Raw genomic sequence first — 14,904 nt, 5'->3', positions numbered from 1 at the left:
CGTCATCAACGTCATCGTCATCAACGTCATCGTCATCAACATCGTCGTCATCATTATCAACATCGTCATCAACATCAACATCATGGTCATCAACATCGTCATCGTCATCAACAGCGTCATCATCGTCATCAACATCATCGTCATCAACATCGTCGTCATCAACAACATCGTCATCAACATCATCGTCATCAACAGCGTCGTCATCAACAACATCATCGTCTTCAACGTCATCGTCATCAACAACATCGTCGTCATCATCGTCATCAACATCGTCATCAACATCAACATCATGGTATTCAACAGCGTCATCGTCATCAACATCGTCATCGTCATCAACAGCGTCATCATCGTCATCAACATCATCGTCATTATCAATGTCATCGTCATCATCATCAACATCATTGTCATCGTTGTCAACATCATCGTCATCAACATCGTCATCGTCGTCATCAACATCATCGTCAACAACATCATCGTCATCATCAACATCGTCGTCATCATCGTCAGCATCATCATCATCAACATCGTCGTCAACATCATCGTCAAGACCATCGTCATCAACACCATCGTCATTATCATCATTGTCGTCATCATCATCGTCATCAACATCAACAGTGTCATCATCATCAACAGCGTCGTCATCAACAGCGTCGACATCATCAACGTCGTCATCAACAGCGTCGTCGTCATCAACAGCGTCGTCATCATCATCATCGTCATCATCAACATCGTCATAAACATCATCGTCATCATCAACATCGTCATCATCAACATCGTCATCAACAACGTCGTCATCAACAACGTCGTCATCAACATCGTCGTCATCAACATCGCCGTCATCAACATCGCCGTCATCAACATCATCGTCATCAACATCATCGTCATCAACATCATCGTCAACAACATCATCGTCAACATCATCATCGTCAACAACGTCACCGTCATCAACGTCATCGTCATCAACGTCATCGTCATCAACATCGTCGTCATCAACATCGTCGTCATCATCGTCAACAACATCGTCATCATCAACATCAACATCATGGTCATCAACATCGTCATCGTCATCAACAGCGTCATCATCGTCATCAACATCATCGTCATCAACATCGTCGTCATCAACAACATCGTCATCAACAGCGTCGTCGTCATCATCATCATCGTCATCATCAACATCGTCATAAACATCATTGTCATCATCATCGTCATCATCAACATCGTCATCATCAACATCGTCATCATCAACATCGTCATCAACAACGTCGTCATCAACAACGTCGTCATCAACAGCGTCGTCATCAACAGCGTCGTCATCAACAGCGTCGTCATCAACAACATCGCCATCAACAACATCGTCATCAACATCAAAATCATCGTCATCAACAACGTCGTCATCACCAACATCGTCGTCATCAACACCATCGTCATCAACACCATCGTCATCAACATCGTCGTCAACAACGTCATCGTCAACAACGTCATCGTCATCAACGTCATCGTCATCAACAACATCGTCGTCATCATCGTCATCAACATCGTCATCAACATCAACATCATGGTCATCAACAGCGTCATCAACATCGTCATCGTCATCAACAGCATCATCATCGTCATCAACATCATCGTCATCAACAACATCGTCATCAACATCGTCATCATCATCGTCATCATCATCGTCAACATCATCGTCAACATCGTCAATAACTTCGTCAACAACATCATCGTCATCAACATCATCGTCATCATCATCGTCGTCATCAACATCGTCATCATCGTCAACAACATCATCGTCAACATCATCATCGTCAACAACGTCATCATCATCAACGTCATCGTCATCAACGTCATCGTCATCAACAACATCGTCATCATCATCGTCATCAACATCGTCATCAACATCAACATCATGGTCATCAACATCGTCATCGTCATCAACAGCGTCATCGTCATCAATATCATCGTCATCAACATCGTCGTCATCAACAACATCGTCATCAACATCAACATCATCGTCATCAACAGCGTCGTCATCACCAACATCGTCATCAACATCGTCGTCATCAACATCGTCGTCAACAACGTCATCGTCATCAACTTCATCGTCATCAACGTCATCGTCATCAACGTCTTCGTCATCAACAACATCGTCGTCATCATCGTCATCAACATCGTCATCAACATCAACATCATGGTCATCAACAGCGTCATCGTCATCAACATCGTCATCGTCATCAACAGCGTCATCATCGTCATCAACATCATTGTCATCAACAACATCGTCGTCATCAACATCGTCGTCATCAACATCGTCGTCATCAACAGCGTCGTCATCAACAGCGTCGTCATCAACAGCGTCGTCATCACCAACATCATCGTCACCAACATCATCGTCATCAACATCATCGTCATCATCAACGTCGTCATCAACAACGTCGTCATCAACAGCGTCGTCGTCATCAACATCATAGTCATCAACATCACCATCGTCTTCGTCATCATCATCGTCATCGACAACATCGTCATCATCATCAACATCATCGTCATCAACATCGTCATCGTCATCAACAGCGTCATCATCAACATCAACATCATCGTCATCAACAGCATCATCAACATCAACATCATCGTCATCAACAGCGTCATCATCGTCATCAACATCAACAACAACATCGTCATCAACATCATCGTCGTCAACATCATCGTCATCATCATCGTCATCAACATCATCAACATCAACATCATTGTCATCAACATCGTCATCATCAACATCATCATCGTCATCAACAGCATCATCACCATCAACAGCGTCCTCATCATCAACAGCGTCGTCATCAACAGCGTCGTCATCAACAACATCGTCATCAACATCGTCATCGTCATCAACAGCGTCATCATCAACATCAACATCATCGTCATCAACATCATTGTCATCAACATCGTCATCATCAACATCATCATCGTCATCAACAGCATCATCACCATCAACAGCGTCCTCATCATCAACAGCGTCGTCATCAACAGCGTCGTCATCAACAACATCGTCATCATCATCGTCAGCATCATCGTCGTCAACATCATCGTCAACAACATCATCGTCAACAACATCATTGTCATCGTCATCAACATCATCGTCATCAACATCATCGTCATCAACATCATCGTCATCAACATCATCGTCAACAACATCATCGTCAACAACATCATCGTCAGCATCATCGTCAGCATCATCGTCAGCATCATCGTCAGCATCATCGTCGTCAACATCATCGTCGTCAACATCATCGTCGTCGTCATCATCGTCGTCATCATCATCAACATCATCGTCATCAACATCATCATCAACATCAACATCATCCTCATCAACATCATCGTCAACGACGTCATCGTCATCAACGTCATCGTCATCAACATCATCAACATCATCGTCATCATCATCAACATCATTGTCATCGTCATCAACATCATCGTCATCAACATCATCGTCAACAACATCATCGTCAACAACATCATCGTCATCATCAACAACATCGTCATCATCATCGTCAGCATCATCATCGTCAACATCATCGTCATCATCATCATCGTCGTCATCATCAACGTCATCTTCATCAACATCATCGTCATCAACATCAACATCAACATCATCGTCATCAACATCATCATCGTCATCATCGTCAACATCATCAATAACATCGTCAACAACTTCGTCATCAACGTCATCGTCATCAACGTCATCGTCATCAACGTCATCGTCAACAACATCGTCATCAACATCATCGTCATCAACATCATCGTCATCAACGTCATCGTCATCAACGTCATCGTCAACAACGTCATCGTCATCAACATCATCGTCATCAACATCATCGTCATCATCAACATCGTCGTCATCAACATCGTCGTCATCATCGTCAGCATCATCATCATGAACATCATCGTCGTCAACATCATCGTCATCATCATCATCGTCATCATCGTCGTCATCATCATCGTCATCATCATCGTCATCGTCATCAACATCAACATCATCGTCATCAACATCATCATCGTCATCAACATCAACATCATCGTCATCATCAACGTCATCGTCATCAACAGCGTCATCATCAACATCATTGTCATCGTCAACATCATCGTCATCAACATCATCGTCCTCAACATCATCGTCATCAACATCATCATCATCTTTGCCAGCATCATCATTATCGTCGTCATCATCATCCTCGTCATCAACATCATCGTCATCAACAGCGTCATCATCGTCAACAGCGTCATCATCAACATCATTGTCATCAACATCATCTTCATCATCAACAACGTCGTCAACATCGTCATCAACATCGTCGTCATCAACAGCATCGTCATCAACATCATCGCCATCAACATCGTCGCCATCAACATCATCGCCATCAACAACATCGTCATCAACAACATCGTCATCAACAACATCATCATCATCGTCAACATCATCGTCAACATCAATAACATCGTCAACAACTTCGTCATCAACATCATCGTCATCAACGTCATCGTCATCAACGTCATCGTCATCAACGTCATCGTCAACAACATCATCGTCAACAACATCATCGTCAACAACGTCATCGTCATCAACAACATCATCATCTTCGTCGTCATCATCATCATCAACATCAACATCGTCATCAACATCATCATCATCGTCATCATCATCAACAACGTCATCAACATCAACATCATCGTCATCAACGTCATCGTCAACAACGTCATCGTTATCAACGTCATCGTCATCAACATCATCGTCATCAACATCATCATCTTCGTCAGCATCGTCATCAACAACCTCGTTGTCATCATCGTCATCAACATCAACATCGTCATCAACATCATCGTCATCATCAACATCGTCATCATCATTGTCATCAACAACATCGTCAACATCATCGTCATCAACAGCGTCATCATCATCAACATCACCGTCATCAACATCGTCATCGTCATCAACATCGTCATCATCATCAACATCTTCGTCATCAACATCGTCGACATCAACATCGTCAACAACAACATCAATAACATCGTCAACGTCATCGTCAACAACATCATCGTCAACAGGATCGTCAACAACGTCATCGTCATCAACGTCATCGTCAACAACGTCATCGTTATCAACGTCATCGTCATCAACATCATCGTCATCTTCGTCAGCATCGTCATCAACAACATCGTTGTCATCATCGTCATCAACATCAACATCGTCATCAACATCATCGTCATCATCAACATCGTCATCATCATTGTCATCAACAACATCGTCATCATCATCGTCATCAACATCAACATCATCGTCTTCAACAGCGTCATCATCAACATCATCGTCATCAACATCGTCATCGTCATCAACATCGTCATCAACAGCGTCATCATCAACATTGTCATCAACATCGCCATCGTCATCAACATCGTCAACGTCATCAACAGCGTCATCATCATCGTCATCAACATCTTCGTCATCAACATCGTCATCAACATCGTCATCAACATCGTCGTCGTCAACGTCGTCATCAACATCAAGTGTCATCATCGTCGTCGTCATCAACATCATCATCATCGCCGTCGTCGTCACCGTCATCTCATCATCATCAACATCGTCATCAACATCGTCGTCATCAACATCGTCATCAACATCATCGTCGTCGTCATCATCGTCGTCGTCATCATCGTCGTCGTCATCATCGTCGTCATCATCATCGTCGTCATCAACATCAACATCATCGTCATCAACATCGTTATCATCATCAACAGCGTCGTCATCAACATCATCGTCATCAACAGCGTCATCATCATCAACAGCGTCATCATCATCAACAGCGTCATCAACATCATCGTCATCAACATCATCGTCGTCATCAACGTCGTCATCAACATCGTCGTCATCAACAGCGTCGTCGTCATCAACAGCGTCGTCGTCAACATCATCGTCATCAACATCATCGCCATCAATATCATCGTCATCAACATCATCATCAACATCGTCATCGTCATCAACATCGTCATCATCAACAGCGTCATCAACATCGTCATCATCAACATCGTCGTCATCAACATCGTTATCATCATCATCGTCAACATCGTCATCAACAACATCGTCATCAACATCGTCATCATCATCAACATCTTCGTCATCAAAATCGTCATCATCATCGTCATCAACAACATCGTCGTCATCATCGTCCTCATCAACATCATCGTCATCACCATCGTCAACATCGTCATCGTCAACATCAACATCGTCATCATCATCATCGTCAACAACATCATCGACATCAACATCATCGACATCATCCTCATCATCATCATCAACATCGTGGGGCGGGGGGTCAGTATTGTGGGGCAGGGGGGTCGGTAATGTGGCGAGTGGGGTCAGTATTGTGGGAAGGGGTCAGTATTGTGGGAAGGGGGGGTCAGTATTGTGGGGAGGGGGTGTCGGTATTTTGAGGGGGTGTCAGTCTTGTGGGGGGGTCAGTTTAATGTGGGGGGGCAGTATTGTGTGTGGGGTGTCAGTATTGTGGGGGGTGTCAGTATTGTGGGGAGGGGGATCAGTATTGTGTGGGGGGTCAGTATTGTGGGGAGGGGGGTCAGTATTATGCCAAGGGGGGACAGTATTGTGGGGGGGGGAGAGACAGTATTGTGCGTGTGTGGGGGGGGGGGGTGTTGGGGGTGAGGGGGGGTCTCACCTTGATGGAGACGGTATTTGCCACGATCCCGTCCACAATATTCTCGGTGAAAGGGTCAAAGTGTTTATCGGAACGTCTCATAAACTCCGGCTTCAGCACATAGCCACTCCGCCCGTTATAATCAAACATCCCCATGTTCAGCTGCATCGGCAGGTCTGAGGGGGGAGGGGGGAGGGGGGGCGGGGGGAAACGGGGGGGGTGGGGGGAACAGGGGGGAGGGAAACGGGGGGGGTGGGGGGAGGATGGAGGGGTGAGGGGAGAGAGAGACAGAGAATTTACATCAGTCTCAGATCAACATCGTCAGACCCACACACCAGCAGCACTTCCCAGGGATAGTCCGAACACTGAGGGAGCGGGCACTGTCGGAGGGTCAGTGCTGAGGGAGTGGGCACTGTCCGGGGGTCAGCTCTGAGGGAGTGGGCACTGTCGGAGAGTCAGCGCTGATGGAGTGGGCACTGTCAGGGGGTCGGTGCTGAGGGAGTGCTGCACTTTCAGAGGGTCAGTGCTGAGGGAGCGGGCACTGTCAGAGGGTCAGTGCTGAGGGTGTTGGCACAGTCGGAGGGTCAGTGCTGAGGGAGTGGGCACTGTCGGAGGGTCAGTGCTGAGGGAGTGGGCACAGTCGGAGGGTCAGTGCTGAGGGAGCGGGCACTGTCGGAGGGTCAGTGCTGAGGGAGTGGGCACAGTCGGAGGGTCAGTGCTGAGGGCGTGGGCACTGCCAGAGGGTCAGATGAGGAAAGGGTGGGGGGAGATGAGGAGAGGGTGGGGGGAGATGAGGAGAGGGTGGGGGGAGATGAGGAGAGGGTGGGGGGAGATGAGGAGAGGGTGGGGGGAGATGAGGAGGGGTTGGGCGGAGATGAGGAGGGGTTGGGGGGAGATGAGGAGGGGTTGGGAGGGTGGGGGAGGGTCTGACTCACCGAGGGTCTGGAAGTTGAGTGCCACCATCTGACAGCCCGTGTTCCAGAAAAGTTGGGGCATGTAGTTGGAGGAATCGACCCGCGTTCCCTTCGGGTAAATCCGGCTCAGCTGTTTCTTATTGTACCTGCCCCGCCATTGGTCAGGGAGAAACGGAGAGGGAGGGGCTCACCCCCCAACCCCCACTGAGATATCCCCCTCCCCCTGAGCCCCCACTGAGACATCCCCCTCCCCCCCGAACCCCCACTGAGACATCCCCCTCCCCCCCGAACCCCCCACTGAGATATCCCCCTCCCCCCCGAACCCCCCACTGAGATATCCCCGCGCCCCCGAACCCCCCACTGAGATATCCCCGTCCCCCCCGAACCCCCACTGAGATATCCCCCTCCCCCCGAGCCCCCCACTGAGATATCCCCCTCCCCCCGAACACCCACTGAGATATCCCCGTCCCCCCGAACCCCCCACTGAGATATCATCCTCCCCCCGAACCCCCCACTGAGATATCCCCGTCCCCCCCGAACCCCCCACTGAGATATCCCCGTCCCCCCCGAACCCCCCACTGAGATATCCCCCTCCCCCCGAACCCCCCACTGAGATATCCCCGTCCCCCCGAACCCCCCACTGAGATATCCCCGTCCCCCCCGAGCCCCCCACTGAGATATCACCCTCCCCCCGAACCCCCCACTGAGATATCCCCGTCCCCCCCGAACCCCCCACTGAGATATCCCCGTCCCCCCCCGAACCCCCACTGAGATATCCCCGCCCCCCCCGAACCCCCCACTGAGATATCCCCGTCCCCCCCGAGCCGCCCCGAGATATCCCCGTCCCCCTGAGCCCCCCACTGAGATATCCCCCTCCCACCCGAACCCCCCACTGAGATATCCCCCGAACCCCCGAACCCCCCACTGAGATATCCCCGTCCCCCCCCGAGCCCCCCCGAGATATCCCCGTCCCCCTGAGCCCCCCACTGAGATATCCCCGTCCCCCCCGAACCCCCCACTGAGATATCCACCTCCCCCCGAACCCCCCACTGAGATATCCCCGTCCCCCCCGAGCCCCCCCGAGCCCCCCCGAGATATCCCCGTCCCCCCGAACCCCCCACTGAGATATCCCCGCCCCCCCGAATCCCCCACTGAGATATCCCCCTCCCCCCCGAGATATCCCCGTCACCCCGAACCCCCCACTGAGATATCCCCGTCCCCCCGAGCCCCCCACTGAGATATCCCCATTCCCCCCGAACCCCCCACTGAGATATCCCCGTTCCCCCCGAACCCCCCACTGAGATATCCCTGCCCCCCCGAACCCCCCACTGAGATATCCCCGCCCCCCCGAACCCCCCACTGAGATATCCCCGTCCCCCCCCGAACCCCACACTGAGATATCCCCGTCCCCCCGAACCCCCCACTGAGATATCCCCGTTCCCCCCGAACCCCCCACTGAGATATCCCCATTCCCCCCGAACCCCCCACTGAGATATCCCCGTCCCCCCGAACCCCCCACTGAGATATCCCCGTCCCCCCCCGAACCCCCCACTGAGATATCCCCGCCCCCCCCGAACCCCCCACTGAGATATACCCGTCCCCCCGAACCCCCCACTGAGATATCCCCGTCCCCCCGAACCCCCCAATTACCTCCCCCCATCCCCCTGAACCTCCCCCTTCATCATCACCGCCTTCCCCATCCCCACAGTCACTCCAGCCCCACCCTGAGGGGTAGGGAATCAGCCTGGGAATAAGGGTCTGGAGTGAGGGTGCGGGGTGGGGGAGGGATATCAGGAGGAGGAGGAAGGTGGGGGACGGGGAGGAGGGTGTGTGATTGAGGGGGAGGGGTGTGATTGAGGGGGAGAGGGGTGTGATTGAGGGGGAGGGGGGTGATTGAGGGGGAGGGGGTGTGATTGAGGGGAAGGGGAGGTGATTGAGGGGAAGGGGAGGTGATTGAGGGGGAGGGGGTGTGATTGAGGGGGAGGGGTGTAATTGATTGGGGGGGGAGGTGATTGAGGGGGAGGGGTGTGATTGAGGGGGAGGGGGGTGTGATTGAGGGGGAGGGGGGTGTGATTGAGGGGGAGAGGGGTGTGATTGAGGGGGAGGGGGAGGTGATTGAGGGGGAGGGGGAGGTGATTGAGGGGGAGGGGGTGTGATTGAGGGGGAGGGGGAGGTGATTGAGGGGGAGCGGGTGTGATTGAGGGGGAGGGAAGGGGGTGTGAATGAGGGGGAGGGGGAGGTGGGGTTCGAGGACCCCGGGGGTAAAGGATACTCTACAAACTCCACGGGGGATTTGGTTAGCTGCTCCATCCCTTTGGTCTCCACCATCGAGGACATCTCGAAATATTTGTTCCTCTCTGTGGGGGAGGAGGAGGGGGCGGGTGAGAGGGAGGGTGTGGGTGAGGGGGAGGGAGTGGGGGAGGGGGAGGGGGAGGGGGAGAGAGAGAGAGCACGGGGGGTTGAGGCCGAGTCAAGGTGGAATTCTCACCAACAGCAGAAATTGCTGGAAAAGCTCAGTGGGTCGGGCAGTGTCTGCGGAGAGAGAGACGTCAGGGTTAACGTCCCGGGGTCCAGTGACGTGAGGGAGGGTCACCGGGCCCCGGGATGTTAATTCCGATTTCTCTCCGCGGAGGCTGACAGACCCACCGAGCTTTTCCAGCAATTTCTGTTTGAGTTTCTGATTTACAGCGTCTCCCCCCCCCCCCCACACACCCCCACACACACCCCCACACACACACCCCCACACACACACACACACCCACACACCCCCACACACACCCCCACACACACCCACTCTCTCTCACACACACACCCACACACACAGACACACACGCACACACAGACACAAAAACACACACACACACACACCCACACACACACCCACACACACACACCCACACAGACACAAAAACACACACACGTAGACAGACACAGACGCAGAGACACACACACACGACAGAGACACACACACAGACATACACAGACAGACATATATACACACAAACACACACACATAGACAGTCACTTATGCGCACACACATAAATACTCACACACGCACACACCCAAGACAGAGACACTCACACAGACACACACACACAGGCACGCAGATACACACACAGACACACAGAGACACACACACGCACGCAGACACACACAGACCCAAGACAGAGACACTCACACACACACACACGATAAAGACTCACACACAGAGACAGAGAGACACAAACACACAGACACACACATAGACACATACACACACACACAGACACATATACAGAGACACACACACAGAGACAGAGAGAGACACACACATAGACACATACACCCATAGACACATACACACAGAGACACACACACAGACACACATATACAGACACACACACATAGACACATACACACAGACACTTATACACACAGATACAGACACACACAAATGCACAGAGATACCCCCGCGCACACACTGACAGACAGTGACACACAGACACGTGGGGAAACTCCCTCAGAGGCCGTTCAAATACAAACTGCATCTACGTAGCGCCTTCCACACAGATAAACATCCCCATGACCGTCCCCAAGGGGCTCCATCAGACCCAGGCTGACCCTGAGTAACACACAGAGCGATGAGGGACAGGAATCCGAAATCTCAGGCAACGGGCTCAGGATTTAAGTGGGGGTGGGGGGAGATAAACACAGAGACAGAGAGGGAGAGGGGGTGGAAGTGGGGGATGATCTCCGGGCATCAGGCGGCGAGAGACATGACCCCAGTGATAGGAAGATGGGAATCAAAGGGATGCTCCAGAGGCCAGGATTGGAGGGAGAGACCAAGATGGGGGGGGGGGGTAGGGGCTGGAGGGGGTTACTGAGAGGGAGGGGATGTTGGGGCTGGAGGGGGTGACAGAGGTGGAGGTGTAGCCTGAGGAGGGGGTAGGTGAAGGGTCAGAGGTCAGCCTGGTCTGTGTGTTTGGGGATGATGGAGATGGTCACTCTCTCAGAGAGGATGATGGGAAGTGGTTTGATGAACTTACTGAGAGCCACCTCGAACGATTTGAATTTGACGGGTTCCACATAATTGACCAAGTTCGACATTTCCTCCGTCGCATTGACCTCACTCCCCGCAGTGCCCTGGAAACAAACACACAACCCCCTCAGACAGGGCCCTGGAGACAAACACACAATCCTCTCAGACAGGGCCCTGGAAACAAACACACAATCCCCTCAGACAGGGCCCTGGAAACAAACACACAATCCCCTCAGACAGGGCCCTGGAAACAAACACACAACCCCCTCAGACAGGGCCCTGGAAACAAACACACAACCCCCTCAGACAGGGCCCTGGAGACAAACACACAACCCCCTCAGACAGGGCCCTGGAAACAAACACACAACCCCCTCAGACAGGGCCCTGGAGACAAACACACAACCCCCTCAGACAGGGCCCTGGAGACAAACACACAACCCCCTCAGACAGGGCCCTGGAGACAAACACACAATCCCCTCAGACAGGGCCGTGGAAACAAACACACAATCCCCTCAGACAGGGCCCTGGAAACAAACACACAATCCCCTCAGACAGGGCCCTGGAGACAAACACACAATCCCCTCAGACAGGGGCCTGGAGACAAACACACAACCCCACACAACCCCCTCAGACAGGGCCCTGGAGACAAACACACAATCCCCTCAGACAGGGCCCTGGAGACAAACACACAATCCCCTCAGACAGGGCCCTGGAGACAAACACACAATCCCCTCAGACAGGGCCCTGGAAACAAACACACAATCCCCTCAGACAGGGCCCTGGAAACAAACACACAATCCCCTCAGACAGGGCCCTGGAGACATACACACAATCCCCTCAGACAGGGCCCTGGAGACAAACACGCAATCCCCTCAGACAGGGCCCTGGAGACAAACACACAATCCCCTCAGACAGGGCCCTGGAGACAAACACACAATCCCCTCAGACAGGGCCCTGGAAACAAACACACAATCCCCTCAGACAGGGCCCTGGAGACAAACACACAATCCCCTCAGACAGGGCCCTGGAGACAAACACACAATCCCCTCAGACAGGGCCCTGGAGACAAACACACAATCCCCTCAGACAGGGCCCTGGAGACAAACACACAATCCCCTCAGACAGGGCCCTGGAAACAAACACACAATCCCCTCAGACAGGGCCCTGGAGACAAACACACAATCCCCTCAGACAGGGCCCTGGAGACAAACACACAATCCCCTCAGACAGGGCCCTGGAGACATACACACAATCCCCTCAGACAGGGCCCTGGAGACAAACACACAATCCCCTCAGACAGGGCCCTGGAGACATACACACAATCCCCTCAGACAGGGCCCTGGAGACAAACACACAATCCCCTCAGACAGGGCCCTGGAGACAAACACACAACCCCCTCAGACAGGGCCCTGGAAACAAACACACAATCCCCTCAGACAGGGCCCTGGAGACATACACACAATCCCCTCAGACAGGGCCCTGGAGACAAACACGCAATCCCCTCAGACAGGGCCCTGGAGACAAACACACAATCCCCTCAGACAGGGCCCACTCCCCCGGACAGTGCCCGCTCCCTCGGACAGTGCCCGCAACCTCGGACAGTGACCGCTCCCTCAGCAGTGACGCCCGGACAGTGCCCGTTCCCTCAGACAGTGCCCGCACCCCCGGACAGTGCCCGCTCCCCCGGACAGTGCCCGCTCCCTCGGACAGTGCCCGCAACCTCGGACAGTGACCGCTCCCTCAGCAGTGACGCCCGGACAGTGCCCGTTCCCTCGGACAGTGCCCGCACCCCCGGACAGTGCCCGTTCCCCCGGACAGTGCCCGCACCCCCACAGTGACCGCTCCCCCGGACAGTGCCCGCTCCCCCGGACAGTGCCCGCTCCCTCGGACAGTGCCCGCTCCCCCGGACAGTGACCGCTCCCCCGGACAGTGACCGCACCCTCAGACAGTGCCTGCTCCCCCGGACAGTGACCGCTCCCTCGGACAGTGTCCGCTCCCCCGGACAGTGACCGCACCCCCGGACAGTGACCGCACCCCCGGACAGTGCCCGCACCCTCAGACAGTGCCCGCTCCCCCGGACAGTGACCGCTCCCTCGGACAGTGTCCGCTCCCCCGGACAGTGACCGCACCCCCGGACAGTGACCGCTCCCTCGGACAGTGTCCGCTCCCCCGGACAGTGACCGCACCCCCGGACAGTGACCGCACCCCCGGACACACCAATCCGTACCTCGTCAGTTGAGCTGGATTGCTTCTTTAAGTCCTGTTCCTCCTCCTCTTCCTCCTCGCTCTCTGCGTCTCGGTCTGTCAGCATTGGGAGACGGAAGGTCAGGAGCCTGCCCAGCGGCAATGTCCAACATCCCTTTCATTTCCCAACTCTTTCTCGTGAAGACACAGAGCCATTCGGCCCATTGCAAGTCATTCATCCTCTGACCTACATCCCTCTCTTCATCTTCTTCCTCCCATCTCCTTTTATTCCTTTCTCCCGTGTGTCTTTATCCAGCTCCCTGATAATTCCCTGTGACCCCTCCCTGTGGGAGTGAGTCCCACATTCTCCGTCCTCTCTGGGGGCGGACGTTTCGCCCCATTCGGGACTGTCTGGTGTCAATGACCCCCATCAGTTTTGTCTCTTCCCCCTCCTCCCCACCGCACAAGGGGAGCCTGTTTCCCCTCTGATCCTTGTTTTTGAGGTCAGGGTTCCTTTCCCCCACCCCCCCCCCCAACCCCGGGATCTCTTCCAGCATTCCTAATAGTTACAGCTGCTCAATCCCAAGATGGCCGCCCTCAGTGCGTCTTCATTGGAGGCTCCCGGGGAAACCAGGTCAAAGAGCGTGAAGCAAATTCTCACCCTGCTACCCCCTCCTCATACACACACACACACACACACACACACACACACACACACACACACACACACACACCCCTCCCCAAGGAACGTGACCTACCAATAGACTTCCTCGGCAGCCTGACCACCTCATCCAAAGGCTTGGACATACCGCACTCCCCGTTCACCAGAGCGTACCCACAGTCAGCAGCCTCACTCGGAGGGGACACTGTGATGGGCCATGCGGAGAGAGAGAGAGAGAGTGAATCAGACAGAGGGGAGAGAGAGAGAGAGTGAATCAGACAGAGGGGGAGAGAGAGAGAGAGAGAGAGAGTGAATCAGACAGAGGGGAGAGAGAGTGTGATTCAGACCGGGGGGGGAGAGAGAGAGAGAGAGAGAGAATTAGACGGGGGGGAAGAGAGAGAGAGAGAGAGAGAATTAGACGGGGGGGAGAG

The 14,904-nt window shown here is 53.2% G+C and overlaps 1 protein-coding gene across 2 annotated transcripts in view; it reads right to left on the bottom strand.

Annotated features, from left to right (window-relative positions):
* LOC132836104 (1-phosphatidylinositol 4,5-bisphosphate phosphodiesterase beta-3-like) overlaps positions 1 to 14,904 on the bottom strand; it is a 118,490-nt gene that overhangs the window by 80,207 nt on the left and 23,379 nt on the right. For both annotated transcript variants that reach the window (XM_060855372.1, XM_060855373.1), the window contains exons 14-19: positions 14,571 to 14,678; positions 13,856 to 13,929; positions 11,636 to 11,732; positions 9,882 to 9,966; positions 7,631 to 7,755; positions 6,717 to 6,871 (exon numbers count right to left, since the gene is read on the bottom strand). In XM_060855372.1, coding sequence (XP_060711355.1) covers positions 6,717 to 6,871; positions 7,631 to 7,755; positions 9,882 to 9,966; positions 11,636 to 11,732; positions 13,856 to 13,929; positions 14,571 to 14,678 — 644 coding nt within the window. The remainder of the gene's footprint in view (positions 1 to 6,716; positions 6,872 to 7,630; positions 7,756 to 9,881; positions 9,967 to 11,635; positions 11,733 to 13,855; positions 13,930 to 14,570; positions 14,679 to 14,904) is intronic.

The sequence above is a fragment of the Hemiscyllium ocellatum genome, chromosome 46 (assembly GCF_020745735.1).
Source record: "Hemiscyllium ocellatum isolate sHemOce1 chromosome 46, sHemOce1.pat.X.cur, whole genome shotgun sequence".
NCBI classification, from domain to species: Eukaryota; Metazoa; Chordata; class Chondrichthyes; order Orectolobiformes; family Hemiscylliidae; genus Hemiscyllium; species Hemiscyllium ocellatum.
This window is presented reverse-complemented; position numbering and strand designations above follow the sequence as displayed.